At 41.8% G+C, this 16,343-nt stretch overlaps 2 protein-coding genes across 3 annotated transcripts in view; both read right to left on the reverse strand.

Annotated features, from left to right (window-relative positions):
* LOC109890649 (signal transducer and activator of transcription 1-alpha/beta-like) overlaps window positions 1–2,767 on the reverse strand; it is a 42,891-nt gene extending 40,124 nt beyond the window's left edge. The window contains exon 1 of one of the 2 annotated variants that reach the window (XM_031824479.1): window positions 2,571–2,767. The gene's annotated coding sequence lies outside the window, so the exon portion shown is untranslated. The remainder of the gene's footprint in view (window positions 1–2,570) is intronic. The other variant, XM_031824478.1, reaches the window with a different exon arrangement.
* Window positions 2,768–11,336: 8,569 nt separating this feature from the next.
* Window positions 11,337–13,574, reverse strand: LOC109890648 (growth/differentiation factor 8). The gene is made up of 3 exons (XM_020482617.2): window positions 13,223–13,574; window positions 12,693–13,063; window positions 11,337–12,439 (listed from the first exon to the last, which is right to left on the reverse strand). The coding sequence occupies exons 1-3, from the start codon at window positions 13,560–13,562 to the stop codon at window positions 12,059–12,061; spliced, it is 1,092 nt and encodes a 363-aa protein (XP_020338206.1). The 5' UTR covers window positions 13,563–13,574; the 3' UTR covers window positions 11,337–12,058.
* Between the last annotated feature and the right edge of the window lie 2,769 nt (window positions 13,575–16,343).

The following is a 16,343-nucleotide window of genomic DNA, read 5'->3' on the forward strand; positions in this document are numbered from 1 at the left end:
AGCAAGGACCCCTAATGTCCTGGGCTAAGGACTCCTTAAGAGAGTCATAGTTACTCCCGCCGTTTACCCACGCTTCATTGAATTTCTTCACTTTGACATTCAGAGCACTACGCAGAAATCACATCGCGTCAACAATCGGATTCCCCTGGTCCGCACCAGTTCTAAGTCAGTGCCGTAGCTGGGGCGATCCGCGAGAAGGGCCCAGCGAACCCCCGCAAGAAGGACACCACCCCAACGAACCCCTGCACGCAGCCCCTTGCAAGACCACGCATGAGAGACCGCAAGATGGTCCGCACAATGAACTTCCAACGGTGGCGAGAGGAGGGCAACGGATGGAATGCTTCCCCAGCTGCGGCTCGAGCCCAGCCCAGCTTCGGACCCCTTATCCCGAAGTTACGGATCTGACTTGCCAATTAAGGTGATATAACATGCCAAAGGCTGTTCACCTTTGAGACCTGCTGCGGATATGGGTACGGCCCGGTGTGAGATTTACACCCTCTCCCCCAGATTTTCAGGGGCCAGCGAGAGCTCACCGGACCCCGCTGGAACCCGCAATGCTTTCCAGGGCTTGGGCCCCTCTCTTGGGATGAACCCGTTCCAGGGTAGAATAGAAGGGCAGTCAGTGGACATTCTGTACCTTGTTTGAAGTCAGTAGGTCACATGACCAAGGAGCTATTGAAATTAGAAACATTGAAAATTCATGTAAAATTGCGTGAGATGAAAATGTACAAACTAAAGGGTGTGCAATGTGTAGGCCCACTGAGTGTACATTCTGAACCTTATTTGAAGTCAGTAGGTCACATGACCAAGGTGCTATTGACATTCCAAAATTAAAATGAATAATTGAAAATAGTGCAAGGGTGTGCAATGTGTGTCTATAACATCGGGTTAGCTTGAACCAGTTTTGAACGTTTTAGGAGTAACGGTTAAAGAGCTATTGAAATTTGAACATTTTGATTTGTCACTATGTTGACGGTTCCCAACTGCTGTTGGTTTACGTAAGGAAAACTACAGGCGAATATCAGTCGGATATCCAACCTGAATCTGTCTTTACCTCGGTACCTGTCACGACACATCAAAAGGTGGGATCCTATGACGGTGCCACGTTCAAAGTCACTGAGCTCTTCACTATAGTAAGGCCATTCTACAGCCAATGTTTGTCTATGGAGATTGCATGTATCTGAAACCACTAATTTGAAGTGGTATCCACATACTTTAGTGATTTAGTGTATTTATCTTATTTCAGTCAATGGGAGATAGCTATATCTGTTCCAGGCAGCAGATTGTGTTTTCACAAGAGGCTGTGTTTACGTCGAAGATAGAAGCAGGCCATTGGCTGCCTTCATCACGAGGGGTATGTACGGGAGTTGTGATTGGTTCCAAGTTTAACAGTTCGGGAAATTTGCCTGCGCAGACTGTTGAAATAAATAAAAATGTAATGCGAAAATGTGCAAGAATTGAAGGTGCCAACACACCTTATAGTCATCATAAGCATGTTTTACCATCATATACAAAACTTCCACTCTTCCCTCGACGGGGATCGATCAACTTCACGTTTTTCAGCTTTCGGACCACCACCTAATTTCCCATCTCAACACAAAAGGTCCCCGTTTCCAAACAGATTGCAAGTGCTTTGAACTAGTTAATTTCCTCCTCTTTTAAAATAAAAAAAATATATATATATTATTATTATTTATTTTTTAAATTTAAATGTATTTTATTACCAATGTAGAAAAGTCTGTATACATACAATAAGTACATAAATAGACATGATAACATATGCTAGGGGGTACAACAAATTACAGATTATACAAAGACCTTAAAAGAAACACACAAATTGATTGTTTTAACAGCTTTCTTATTAGAAGAATGTAGAATGGTGTTAATGTATTGCTCGCAGTCCTTATAAAAAACACGGAAGAGTGTTTTATTAGTGAATTTACATTTATGAATATGAACATTTTCCATTAGCACAATTAGATTGATGAGGTAAAATAGTTTTTCTTTATCTTTATTATGGTTAAGGAAACCGAGCAGCACATTATCCCATAACAAACAAAAGTCATCAAGAATATTAACAGTTATAAAACTGTGAATATCTTTCCATAGTTGTTTTACATGTAGACAATGCCAAAATAAATGCGAAACTGTTTCTGGATGCTCAACACAAAAAGTACAATCAATGTTAATGTCTTTTTTGAGTTTCTTCAGGTAATGATTCGCAGGGTAATACTTATGGATCATTCTGAAAGATACCTCTTTGACCTTGTTAACAAGCAAGTATTTGTTTGGTAATAACCATACTTTTTCCCAACAGATATTAGTGACCAATGTATTCCAGTAACTTGTGACATAAGGAATGAATACAATATCCCTCTGAAATAAAGCACGTATAGATCTGTAGTTCTGAGGGAGCAAGGAGAAACACATTATCTCTATTGGAGAGTCAACTGGATTAAGCGAGGGTAGGGCAAGAAAGTGAGGTCTGGCTACACCAATTTCCTTCTCCTTTCTAATGAGCTGGTATAGAGACTGTCATCAACACTGTTATAAATGATAGATCGCCTTACCTTTTACTTTGACTATGGACAACAAATCACGAACGAAAGACTTGAATAAAGTATGGTTTGCTGTTGCAGATCGCTGCAAAGTATTCACAACATCAAACAGCATAACCAAATATATAGATTTTTAAAACTAATCTTATGCTTCTATCTGTTGCGTAAATCTGATGATGACGCCCACATGCGGAAGAATGTCTTATCCAATAGAAGTTTCGGATTTTATCAGGGTCACTCAGAACCTTTTTCGATAGCCAATCAAGACGCACAGTTTGCTTCCAGACATATCCGGACTGGGCTGTTCCAACAGATAGTCAACCTCCCATGATATCCTTCGCTGTCCATTTGAAGTATTTTCGTGGATAAGACAATGGTTCAATTAAGTTTTCATAAACTGTAATTAATGATAGATTACGTGTTTGTATTTGTTGACGCGTCGCAAATCTACCCCAAACATGAGCAAAGCAAATACTGTATTATCTGCTGCCGTTCAGAAGCATGAGGGTGAACACCCATCAGAACAGCCAAGTGTTTACCTCGTGTTTTCAGGGAAAGTGAAAGTAGCTAGAGCCTCTGCTAAAAATGATTTATAAATCATAGTTTATATATATAATATATAACTGAGTGGCTACTTTGACACTGACGAACTGAGATCAATAAAAATGATCTGGTCTGAATTCAAAGAATAGCCCAACCCAATGAAGCGAGAACACATATTGTACAATATTAGGAGGAAATATATATACTGAACAAAAATATAAATGCAACCTTTTCAAAGATTTTACTGAGTTACAGTTCATAGAACGAAATCTGTCAATTTAAATAAATAAATAAATCAGTCCCTAATCTATGGATTTCACATGATTGGGCAGGGGCGCAGCCATGGGTAGGACAGGGCGCCGTCCACCTCCTAGGGTGCCAGGCCCAGCCAATCAGAATGAGTTTTTCCACACAAAAGGGATAGATTAATGACAGAAACCCTTCCTCAGACAATTTGGCAGGTGAAGAAGCCGGATGTGGAGTTCCTGGGCTGGCATGGTTACACATGGTCTGCGGTTGTGAGGCCAGTTGGATGTACTGCCAAATTCTCTAAAACGACATTGGAGGTGGCTTGTGATAGAGAAATTAACATCAAATTATCTGGCAACAGCTCTTCCTTTAGTCAACATGCCAATTGCACAATCCCTCAAAACTTGAGAAATCTATGGCATTGTGTTGGGTGACAAAACTGCACATTTTAGAGTGGCCTTTTATTGTCCCCAACACAGGGTGCATCTGTGTAATGAGCATGCTGTTTAATCAGCTTTTTGATATGCCACACCTGTCAGGTGGATGGATTATATTGGCAAAGGAGAAATGCTCTCTAACAGGGATGTATACATATTTGTGCACAAAATTTGAGAGACATATTTGGGAAAATGTATGGACAGTTTCTGTGATTTTTATTTTAGCTCATGAAAAATGCGACGTTCTGTTTATATTTTTGTTCAATGTATATTATAGGTTAGAGTAGGCTACTAAATAAACTTTCAAGTGGCACACTGACTCACCCAATGATGAAGATACTGTAAGTAGGCCTATACTTTGAAAAACAGTGCTGCTGTTCAGTCAAAATTGGGATTTGTTTGAGAATAATAATGTATATTGGTTCTACAGACAAATTAGTTTTCTATTTTTAGCAGTTTGCGTTTGCTTTCCTAACTAAGTTTTTTCCTTAATTGTATTTAGAAATTTGTAAAAAGTAATCTGACAGCGGCAACAAACCATATAAATATAATCCATAGATGACAATTCCCATTCAAGTCAGGACTGGCAGCCATTGCTAGCGTACCCATGAGTTTAACAGTCAAATTGCCTTGGTAAGAGGTTCAAAAACCCTTCTATATGTCAATGCAACAAGCAGTTCTATATTAGGCTAGCATGCTTCCCGAATTGCAACTGTAGGAATACATGTAACTGCCAAAATAAAGGAAACACTTAAGTAAATGAGGGATAGAAAGTATTTGTTTTGGTGTGGGGTGCATCTTCCTGTCATGGTTTAGGTCCACTTGTAGAATATATGCCAAGGCGCATTGAAGCGGTTCTGGTAGCTCGTGGTGGCCAGACACCCTATTAAGATAGGGTGCAACTCCTATTACTAGTCTGTTCAACCTCTCTTTCGTATCATCTGAGATTCCTAAAGATTGGAAAGCGGCCGCGGTCATCCCCCTCTTCAAAGGGGGAGACACTCTAGACCCAAACTGTTACAGACCTATATCCATCCTGCCCTACCTTTCTGTAGTCTTCGAAAGCCAAGTGAACAAACAGATCACCTACCATTTTGAATCCCACCGTACCTTCTCTGCTATGCAATCTGGTTTCCGAGCTGGTCACGGGTGCACCAAGGTCCTAAACAATATCATAACCGCCATCGATAAATCGATACATCGATAAGTCTCTATGGGGGTTCCACAGGGTTCAATTCTTGGGCCGACTCTTCTCTGTATATATCAATGATGTCGCTCTTGCTGCGGGTGATTATTTGATTATTTGATCCACCTCTACGCAGACAACACCATTCTGTATAGATCTGTCCCTTCTTTGGACACTGTGTTAAAAACCTCAAAATGAGCTTCGACGCCATACAACGCTCCTTCCGTGGCCTCCAACTGCTCTTAAATGCTAGTAAAAACGAAATGCATGCTTTTCAACCGATCGCTGCCCGCACCCGCCCGCCTGACTAGCATCACTACTCTGGACGGTTCTGACTCAGAATATGTGGACAACTGTAAATACCTAGGTGTCTGGCTAGACTGTAAACTCTCCTTCCAGACTCACATTAAGCATCTTCAATCCAAAGTTAAATCTAGAATCAGCTTCCTGTTTCGCAAGAAATCCTTCTTCACTCATGCTGCCAAACATACTCTCGTAAAACTGACTATCCTACCGATCCTTGACTTCTGCGATGTCATTTACAAAATAGCCTCCAACACTCGACTCAGCAAATTGGATGCAGTGCCATCCATTTTGTCACCAAAGCCCCATATAATACCCGCCAGTGCGACCTGTACGCTCTCGTTGGCTGGTCCTCGCTACATATTCGTCGCCAATCCCACTGGCTCCAGGTCATCTATAAGTCTTTGCTAGGTAAATCTCTGCCTTATCTGAGCTCACATAGCAACACCCACCTGTAGCACTCGCTCCAGCAGGTATATTTCACTGGTCATCCCCAAAGCCAACACCTTCTTTCGCCGCCTTTCCTTCTACTTCTCTGCTGCCAATGACTAGAACGAATTGCAAAAATCACTGAAGCTGGAGACTTATATCTCCCTCTCTAACTTTAAGCATCAGCTGTCAGAGCAGCTTACCGATCGCTGCAGCTGTACACAGCCCATCTGTAAATAGCCTATCCAACCAACTACCTACCTCATCCCCATATTTGCTTTTGTTTTCCTGCTCTTTTGCACACCAGTATTTCTACTTGCACATCCTCATCTGAAAATATATCACTCCAGTGTAAATTGCTAAATTGTAATTACTTCGCCACTATTGGCCTATTTATTGCCTTACCTCCTTACTTCATTTGCACACAATGTATACAGATGTTTCTTTGTCTTGGCCAGGTCGCAGTTGTAAATGAGAACTTGTTCTCAACTGGCCTACCTGGTTAAATAAAGGTGAAATAAAATCAAATTAAAAGATACTTTATGTTGGTGTTTCCTTTATTTTGGCAGTTACATGTATGTGCTTTTGATCAAACTTAATCTACAGTTATTTTTTAGATCCTCTGTGGGTAAATTATGCTCTCTGGTGTATTTTGAACATTGAGAGCGGGCTCCTGTGTGTTTTTTCTTATTTTTTGCCTCTCGGGCCCCTTACAGACTTGGGCCCAGGGGCTACTCTGTAAAACCCTGCATTAATCCGGCCCTGTATATGGGGTAGCTACTTTATGCACTTTTAATTCCCTTTAAATATTTTTATTTTAACAAGGAGAAGTAAAATTAAATTAATAAAAATAACCAATTTAATCCGAATATTGATGAAGCAATAAGCGCAAAGACGATGTCATCCCCACAGTGACTATACTAACATAGCCTATCCAAACCAAAAACCATGGATTACAGGCTACCGCCTACAAGGAACAGGACACAGACATGGACGCATACAATAAAGTATGCTAAGAGCTCCGACAAGACATCAAACATGAAAAAGGACAAGGAGGAAGGTTGAATCCTATTACACTGGTTCCGACGTTCGTGTCATGTGGCAGGGCTTGCAGACGATAATGGATTACAAAGGGAAACCCAGCTGTAAATTGCCGAGCAATGCAGAACTCCCAAACGAGCTAAATGCCTTTTTTTCGAGGAATATAAGACTGTGCCTTGTGTGAAAGCCCCTGTTTTTCCAGATGACTGTGTGATCTTTCCATGGCCGATGTGAGCAAAACGTTTAAACAGGTTAACAATCGCAAGGCAGCCGGACCAGACAGAATACCAGGGTGCTTTGTCAAAGCATGCACAAATCCGGTGGCAAGTATTTTCACTGACATTTTCGAACTCTCCTTGTCCCAGTCTGCATAGCCGCAGGAAGTAGTTTGGGGGTTGGGGTGCTGCGATTGTTTTCGCCAACCAGGGGGCGGGAATAATAAATTAATACAAATATAAATATATATATATATAGTTTCCACGCCCAAGGTTGGCTGCCGTTAAATGGGCTCTTAACCAACCATGCAATTTTGTTTGTTTCATTTTTTACATTTTGTATATAATGTTGCTACTACCCTCTCATATGACCGAAAAGAGCTTCTGGAAATCAGAACAGCCATTCCTCATCTTGAACTGGACAAAGAATTTCTCTTTAATATGTTGGACGAGAGGGATTTACTGCATACAACTGAACAGGCCCTCATCCCGTCATTCGCAGGAGAAAGAAACGGAAAAGGTATTGCAGCAGGAGCCAACGTATTATTACAACAATTATTGGCCAACGTACAATCGCAGGATAATAAATTAGAAGAACTTAAAGCATGCATATTCTACCAACGGGACGTTAAAAACTGTAATATCTTATGTTTCACCAAGTCATGGCTGAACGACGACAAGAATAAGATACAGCTGGCGGGTTTTACACTGTATCGGCAGGATAGAACAGCAGCCTCTGGTAAAACACACAATCTACCTAGAGAGTTTTCATCTGTATTTTTCGTAGCTGTCTACATACCACCACAGACCGATGCTGGCACTAAGACCGCATTCAACGTCATAAGCAAACAGGAAAACGCTCATCCAGAGGTAGCGCTCCTAGAAGCCGGGGACTTTAATGCAGGGAAACTTAAATCCGTTTCATTTCTACCAGCATTTCTAGACCACGTTTACTCCACACACAGAGACGCGTACAAAGCTCTCCCTCGCCCTTCATTTGGCAAATCTGACCATAATTATATCCTCCTGATTCCTGCTTACAAGCAAAAAATTTAAGCAGGAAGCACCAGTGACTCGGTCAATAAAAAAGTGGTCAGATGAAGCAGATGCTAAGCTCAAGAACACTAAGGTAACCTGCCTAAATTACTATCGAACCGTAGCACTCACGCCTGTAGCCATGAAGTGCTTTGAAAGGCTGGTCATGGCTCACATCAACACCATTATCCCAGAAACCCTAGACCCACTTATCTACATTGACGGGAGCGCAGTGGAGGAGGTTGAAAGCTTCAAGTTCCTTGGCATACATTTCACTATCAAACTGAAATGGACCTCCCACACAGACAATGTGGTGAAGAAGGCGCAACAGAGCCTCTTCAACCTCAGGAGGCTAAAGAAATTTGGCTTGGCACCTAAAACCCTCACAAACCTTTATAGATGCAGAATTGAAAGCATCCTGTCAAGGTGCATCACTGCCTGGTACGGCAACTGCCCCGCCCGCAACTGCAAGGCTCTCCAGAAGGTGGTGCGTTCTGCCCAACGCCCAACGCGGGGCAAACTACCCGCCCTCCAGGACACCTTCAGCACCTGCTGTCACAGGAAGGCCAAAAAGATCATCAAGGACATCAACCACCCAAGCCACTGCCTGTTCACCCCGCTATCATCCAGAAGGCGAGGTCAGTACAGGTGCATCAAAGCTGGGACTGAGAGACTGAAAAACAGCTTCTATCTCAAGGTCATCAGACTGTTAAACAGCTTCTATCTCAAGGCCATCAGACTGTTAAACAGCCATCACTAGCACATTAGAGGCTGCTGCATATAGGCATGGACTAGAAATCACTGGACACTTTAAGGAATGGAACACTAATCACTTTAATAATGTTTACATATCTGGCATTACTCATCTCATATGTATATACTGTATTCTATACTATTCTACGGTATCTTAGTCACTTAATAATGTTTACATATCTTGCATTACTCATCTCATGTGTATATACTCTATTCTATACTATTCTACTGTATCTTAGTCCGTTCTGACATCGCTCGTCCATATGTATATAGTCTTAATTCATTCCTACTTAGATTTGTGTGTATGTTGTGTAATTTATTAGATATTACTTGTTAGATATCACTGGACTGTCGGAGCTAGAAGCACAAGCATTTCGCTACACCCACAATAATATCTGCTAATCATGTGTATGTGATGGGTCTTACATTTTGATTCGATGTATATATTACCTCAATTACCTCAACTAACCGGTGCCCCCGAACATTGACTCTGTACCGGTACACCCTGTATATAGCCTCGCTATTGTTATTTTACTGCTGTTCTTTAATTATTTTATTTTTATTTCTTATTTTTGGGGTTATTTTCTTAACTGCATTGTTGGTTAAGGGCTTGTAAGTAAGCATTTCACTGTAAGGTCTACACTTGCATGTGACAAATCAAATTTGATTTAAATAGTCAATTAATGGTACCCAATCTATCTGCATTGACCCTACGCACACTCACTTGACAAAATATACATAGCATGTACACACTCACTCGCACACAATACACTGACACTCAAAACCCATACACATTCACTACATATGCACACATAGACATAACACACACACACATACCAAATCAACACAAACACACAAACATTATTATCTATCCTGATGCCTAGTCTCTTTACCCTGTCTTCATGTAAACTCAGCAAAAAAAGAAGCATCCCTTTTTCAGGACCCTGTCTTTCAAAGATAATTCGTAAAAATCCAAAGATCTTCATTGTAAAGGGTTTAAACACTGTTTCCCATGCTTGTTCAATGAACCATAAACAATTAATAAACATGCACCTGTGAAATAGTCGTTAAGACACTAACAGCTTACAGACTGTAGGCAATTAAGGTCACAGTTATGAAAACTTAGGCCACTAAAGAGGCCTTTCTACTGACTCTGAAAAATACCAAAAGAAAGATGCCCAGGGACCCTGCTCATCTGTATGAAAGTGCCTTAGGAATGCTGCAAGGAGGCATGAGGACTGCAGATGTGGCCAGGGCAATAAATGGCAATGTCCGTACTGTGAGACGACTAAGACAGCGCTACAGGGAGACAGGACGGACAGCTGATTGTCCTCGCAGTGGCAGACCACATGTAACAACACATGCACAGGATCGGTACATCCGAACATCACATCTGCGGGACAGGTACAGGATGGCAACAACAACTGCCCGAGTTACACCAGGAATGCATAATCCCTCCATCAATGCTCAGACTGTCCGCAATAGGCTGAGAGAGGATGGACTGAGAGCTTGTAGGCCAGTTGTAAGGCAGGTCCTCACCAGACATCACCAACAACGTCGCCTATGGGCACAAACCCACCATCGCTGGGCCAGACAGGACTGTCAAAAAGTGCCCTCCACAGACGAGTCGCGGTTTTGTCTCACCAGGGGTGATGGTCGGATTCGCGTTTATCGTTGAAGGAATGAGCGCTACACCGATGCCTGTACTCTGGAGCGGGATCGATTTGGAGGTGGAGGGTCCGTCATGGTCTGGGGCGGTGTGTCATAGCATCATCGGACTGAGATTGTTGTCATTGCAGGCAATTTCAACGCTATGTGTTACAGGGAAGACATCCTCCTCCCTCATATGGTACCCTTCCTGCAAGCTCATCCTGACATGACCCTCCAGCATGACAATGCCACCAGCCATACTGCTGTGTGTGATTTCCTGCAAGACAGGAATGTCAGTGTTCTGCCATGGCCAGCGAAGAGCCCAGATGTCAATCCCATTGAACACATCTGGGACCTGTTGGATCGGAGGGTGAGGGCTTGGGCCATTCCCCCCAGAAATGTCCGGGAACTTGCAGGTGCCTTGGTGGAAGAGTGGGGTAACATCTCACAGCAAGAACTGGCAAGTCTGGTGCAGTCCATGAGGAGGAGATGCACTGCAGTACTTAAAGAAGCTGGTGGCCACACCAGATACTGACTGTTACTTTTGATTTTGACCCCCCTTTTGTTCAGGGACACATTTTTTCCATTTCTGTTAGTCACATGTCTGTGGAACTTGTTCAGTTTATGTCTCAGTTGTTCAATCTTGTTATGTTCATACAAATATTTACACATGTTAAGTTTGCTGAAAATTAACGCAGTTGACAGTGAGAGGACATTTATGTTTTTGCTGAGTTTACATATCTACCTGAAATACTTTGTACCACTGCACATTAATCTGGTACTCTCTGTAAATAGCTCCATTCTTGTGTATTTTATTTTATTTCTTGTGTTACTTTGTATTATTATTTGGAAACTCATGCATCATTGGGAAGTGCTTGTAAGCAAGCATTTTACACCAGTAGTAAATAAAATACAAATATTGGTCACATACACATATTTAGCAGATGTTACTGCGGGTGTAGCGAAATGCTTGTTTTCCTAGCTCCAACAGTAGAGTAATATTCAGCGCATGTGACAAATAAAAATATATTTGAGTTGATATAGTACTAGGGAAGCTCTAATGCAAAACATAATATTCCTATCATGAGCTGTAGGCTAAACTGATCACAATATAATATGACTATAGGCCTAAAACATTTAGCTACATAAGGAACATGTCATTTTTGGTTTCAATTAATGTAGGCTAATAGAATAGTTCTGTATGTGACACTGTGTTCTGAGGACCACCAAGCTGTTCCAAAATCCTGTGATCCACAATATCGGGGACATCTGTTTCAGTGCAGGTTTTGCACTCCAATGACAATTGTGTTATGTGTCCTTAAATGTTTATAGCAGTTCCAGCCACATTGCGGAACGAACCTCAGGGGGGAGAGTATGGGCAGTTCATGTCCTCACTCAGAGCAAAGGGTTCATGTTTTTCAAACTCCACATGTCTCTTGTAGCCTTTTATGCAAAAATATTATGGATTCTTGTAAGAGGGTTCACTTTGGGATAACTTTTTAACTCATTACACAACACTGTGTCTGTGTGTGTGTGTGTGTGTGTGTGTGTGTGTGTGTGTGTGTGTGTGTGTGTGTGTGTGTGTGTGTGTGTGTGTGTGTGTGTGTGTGTGTGTGTGTGTGTGCATGCGTGTGTTGTCCAGTCCTCTCATCCTCCCTCTCAGGAGCAGCCACAGTGGTCCACCACCATAGATGGTATCTTTCCATAAATGATCTGCTCCATGCGGTTGAAGTAGAGCATGTTGATGGGGGACATCTTAGTTGGAGTACAACAGGGCCCTGTGGTGCCCCGTGGGTTAGCCTTGTTCACCAGGTGAGTGTGGGGGTACTTCTGGAGGTGCATGTACTCACACTCTCCAGAACAGTAGTTGGCCTTGTAGCGTTTGGGGGCAATGATCCAGTCCCACCCAAAGGCCTCAAAGTCAACGGTGAGGGGGTAGCGGCAGCACCGCGACTCTGAGGACTCTTCATCACAGTCCAGGCCTGAGGCCCTCCGGGAACGTTTTAGGCTCTCCAATATCTTCACCTCCATGAAGGGTTGCTGTGAATGTAATGACAATAAGAATGAAATCCAAAACAAAACAGCACTGCAAACATCTGGTGGCATAACTCTGATGGAATGAAATCTCCACTGTGGATGGATTATGTGTATACATGGTTATCAATAATAATATATTTGATTAAACCTTGTAACCAACCTTTTATGATGCCTAAAGGCAAAATCACATTCCAAATCATGATGATATAATTACATTCCAGATGGTAGTCAGCCTACACTGTAGGCCTGTACTTACCAGTCCCTCTTCTCCCAGCTCAGCTACCGTGACAGCCAAGTCCTGCCCTTTCGAATCATAAGCTTTGATCTCGAGACCATAATGAGTTTCTGGCTGACGAAGCCAGGTTTTGAGTAATTGATTGATGTCTACACTTTGCCAAGAGCTTGCACCAGAAGCCACGTCGATCTTCAGGGAGAGGATCCGTATGCGTGAGTTTCCCTCAGTGGTTGCTTTTATGCGGGAGATTTGCAAGAAGACAGTTGTGACGGTGTCAGCTGGTCGCAGGTGCACCCAAAGTTGTGCATGTAAAATGTTGTTAGGTCGAATCTTCGGACTGAGATTGAAGAAACAACAAGATGGTATTCCGTCTTGTTGTGACATTGGTCCCGCTAAAAAGAGAAGAGTTAGAATAAGTCCCAGATTTGTCCATTTGGAACCCAATTACGCACAACCACACCGGTGACTTTACGCACAGACTTGTCTGGTTCCATGGCGCATGGCAGGCATAAACTACCCACTTTTGTATGAGAAAATACATAATTACTTACGTTTTGCCATGGTTATGATCGTTTCAGTGGTGGCACGCTCCTCATCCTCCACACGATGCTCATACTGGTCTATAAGTTGTGTCAAGGGAGGCGCTTTCGGTAAGAGCTGCCTGATCATTTCTCGGCTGATGTTTGGAGCCTGCTCCAGCCTCAGAATGCTGAGAATTTGGGATCTGATGTTGTGGAGTCTCATTAGTCTGCTCTGTTCTCTGAACTCGCAGTTTGAGCATTGCTGTACTTCTCCCTCTTCTGTTACGTTGGCTTGGCGCCTCGTGGTTTCATTCATCCCCATGGTGGTGCTAAGTACACCTAAGAGTGTCAGGTAAAGCATAAATTGCATCCTGTCACTTGTTTTTTTTAATCCCACTTTGGACAGAATAGCCTATTCCAGGCCTATATAACACAGTGACAAATATTTTAATTACTATTTTTTATAATCTCCCCATCTCCCTTTTATGATTCTGATTGGCTGCATTAGAGATGAATGTTTTGTTTCCGTTTTAAAGAGATAGGCAACTTTAAAATGCTATAGGCCAATTACTGGAAGCATGCACTATCTGTAGCTATGTTTCCATCCTATTGGCAACAGATTTTCATGCGAATATTCTAGACTCCACTTAAAGAAAATATAACATTTTTCCACCTGTGGTGTGTTTCCACCAAAATGACTGGTTGTGGATACAAATCAGTGCCTGATGACGTAGTGCACACAAAATGTAGGCCTACTTTTTCACGTACGTTTTTTTATTGGATCGCATTTTCAACACTAGTGTAATTTTGTCACAAAAACTGTTGCATTAAATAGCAAATGTGCAGTGGCGATTTTAGCAGAAAAATAAATAAATGTGGGATGCATGCCAGCAAAGCCACTACACAACACAACACTAAACAATACATTAATTGCACTATAACGGTGACAAACTGTCCCCACAAACTGTTAGGGCCTACACAAAGCTGTCCCAACGGCAGTCCTAACATCTTACCACTGCTACAACTGGTTATCGGCAGATCCTTGTCTGGCAGGGACACAGTTCATTCAGCCTCATTTACTGCCTTTTAAAAAACATAAATGATATGGCTGACTTGCTTAAACAAATGTGATTTCTAATGACAAATGAGATGTACAAACTATGGTATAAAGGGACGACAAGTGAATAAGAGGCCATTCGTAATTAATGACATTAATGAGCGAACTAGGAGGGACGTAGTCAATTTAACTATTTGTTTAGCACTTTTAAAATGTACAGCGACCGAATTCAGAACATGAGCCGTTCTTACAGTGTTCTCCCTGTGCACCAAGTCAGAACCGTCGGATAAATAAAGGGGCCATATAAGCAGACAATGAAAGCTCTTACAAAATTTGATGATTACATTTCTCTAAAACAGGTTATAGGCTACATGTGTACCACCAAGTCAGAACAGTAGGCAAAATTAAGAGGGGTACATAGACCAAATTATTAGGGTGAGGCACATGGGCTACTAACATCTTACTACACAACAAACACTTAGTATTCTTAGCAACAGTGTACATATCTCCCTGGCATATTACATAATTTATACCAGCAGCATACAATACATTTTTTCACTCTCCTTGTTGTGCTGTGCTCACTTGAACAGGAAGGTGGCACTTCACAAAGTGGTTAAAGTGCCCAGCCATCCCTTTACTTAGGTTTATGTGTATTAGGTAGTTGTTGTGGAATTGTTAGATTACTTGTTGATATTGCTGCATTGTCAAAGCACAAGCATTTCGCTACACTCACAATAACATCTGCTAACCATGTGTATGTGACCAATAAAATTTGATTTTATTATATTTGAATTTTCGAGGTCTACCCTTAGACTTCCCCATGAGTGACAGAACACTGAGCTAATCACGGCGCAACTAGAGAACATTACCAACATCTACCCTTCATATTTTCCGCTGGCTGCCCCACCACCACAGAAAGATCTGAGCTAGGCTTGAACACCTGCATTTTGGAGATGCCTTACTCAAGAAGGCAAAAAAGAGACCATGTTTGTATGTGGCTTTATTAACTCAATTATTCTTAATTTTTTAACACGAGAGACTCGTCACTGGTAGAATTTAGTTGGCACTTTATTTCCCCAAACACCCACAGACCCACAAGGTTGAGGTTACTCATGGACAGTCATTAGTATTTTTTTTGTTGCATTGATGCATTGTGTCTTCTAACTGTCCAAGAATAGGATCCAAAGTGTTAGGAAATATTTGTTCCCATAAATACAAAGGAGGATGTTTCTCCTCATACCTCTGGCACTTTAGTCAGACTGCCAGACTGTAAAAAACGTTATGATGGGGCCGGCAACAGAGTTCCCATTGACTAAGCACCACAGAGACCAATCAGGAGAGAATACATACAAGTCAAGGGTGCCAATTGAGTCAGGGGGTGTGTCTGTGCCTTTTGGATTACTCTCTCTTTACAGAGAACCCCTGTGGTTCAAGTCAAGAGCTACCCTTCCCCTTTCAGTCTGCTCTGCCCATGTCTGAAAGTGACAGAGCCAGCAGCCAAGAGAGTTTTTCACAGTATGTCATAAAAAATGATTACACTTATGAATGTATGTAAAATGCTAATATTTATTAGATCCAGTACAATGGAATAACTAAGACCTGAATTTGAATGCAGAGTGTTCCTATTCCTCCTTCTCTTTCTGTCCAGCAGGTCAACCAAAAACACTTGGCCTGATGGTTCATGCAGATACTGGGGAAGCAATATAGAAATGTTTTGATCCCTTAAATGATTTTACTATTAAATGACCCATATCACAACGCTCATACCTCTTTCAATTTTGGAAAAAGGATTTTACTCACAAAAGACCTAGGAATATATTTTTCCAGTTAGAAATAACTATTTTCATCAGAAAAACGAACCCTCAAATGTGCTATTGCATCTTGTAAGTTGTCTGCAGGTGGCTTGTGGTGAATGCACTCAAATATCAAGTCATTATCAGGTTATGGAAACTGCGTTCTAATACTCAACGTAGAAGGATTAGTCTTAATCTACAGTATATGAAAGGGATGCTATGAAAATGATTCTTTCACCTTATCAAGCTCACTCTGACTGACAAATCCCTGCCTCTTACTGTGATTAAAAAGAGCTCATGA

The sequence above is a fragment of the Oncorhynchus kisutch genome, linkage group LG5 (genome assembly GCF_002021735.2).
Source record: "Oncorhynchus kisutch isolate 150728-3 linkage group LG5, Okis_V2, whole genome shotgun sequence".
NCBI classification, from domain to species: Eukaryota; Metazoa; Chordata; class Actinopteri; order Salmoniformes; family Salmonidae; genus Oncorhynchus; species Oncorhynchus kisutch.

Bases quoted from the DNA above. Each gene is read 5' to 3' on its own strand.
- LOC109890648 (XM_020482617.2), bottom strand. From the start codon at position 13,562: ATGCAATTTATGCTTTACCTGACACTCTTAGGTGTACTTAGCACCACC. The intron at 13,064-13,222 runs GTAAGTAATTAT...TTCTCTTTTTAG, and splicing joins GATCATAACCATGGCAAAAC to CGGGACCAATGTCACAACAA. The intron at 12,440-12,692 runs GTAAGTACAGGC...TTACATTCACAG, and splicing joins AGCTGGGAGAAGAGGGACTG to CAACCCTTCATGGAGGTGAA.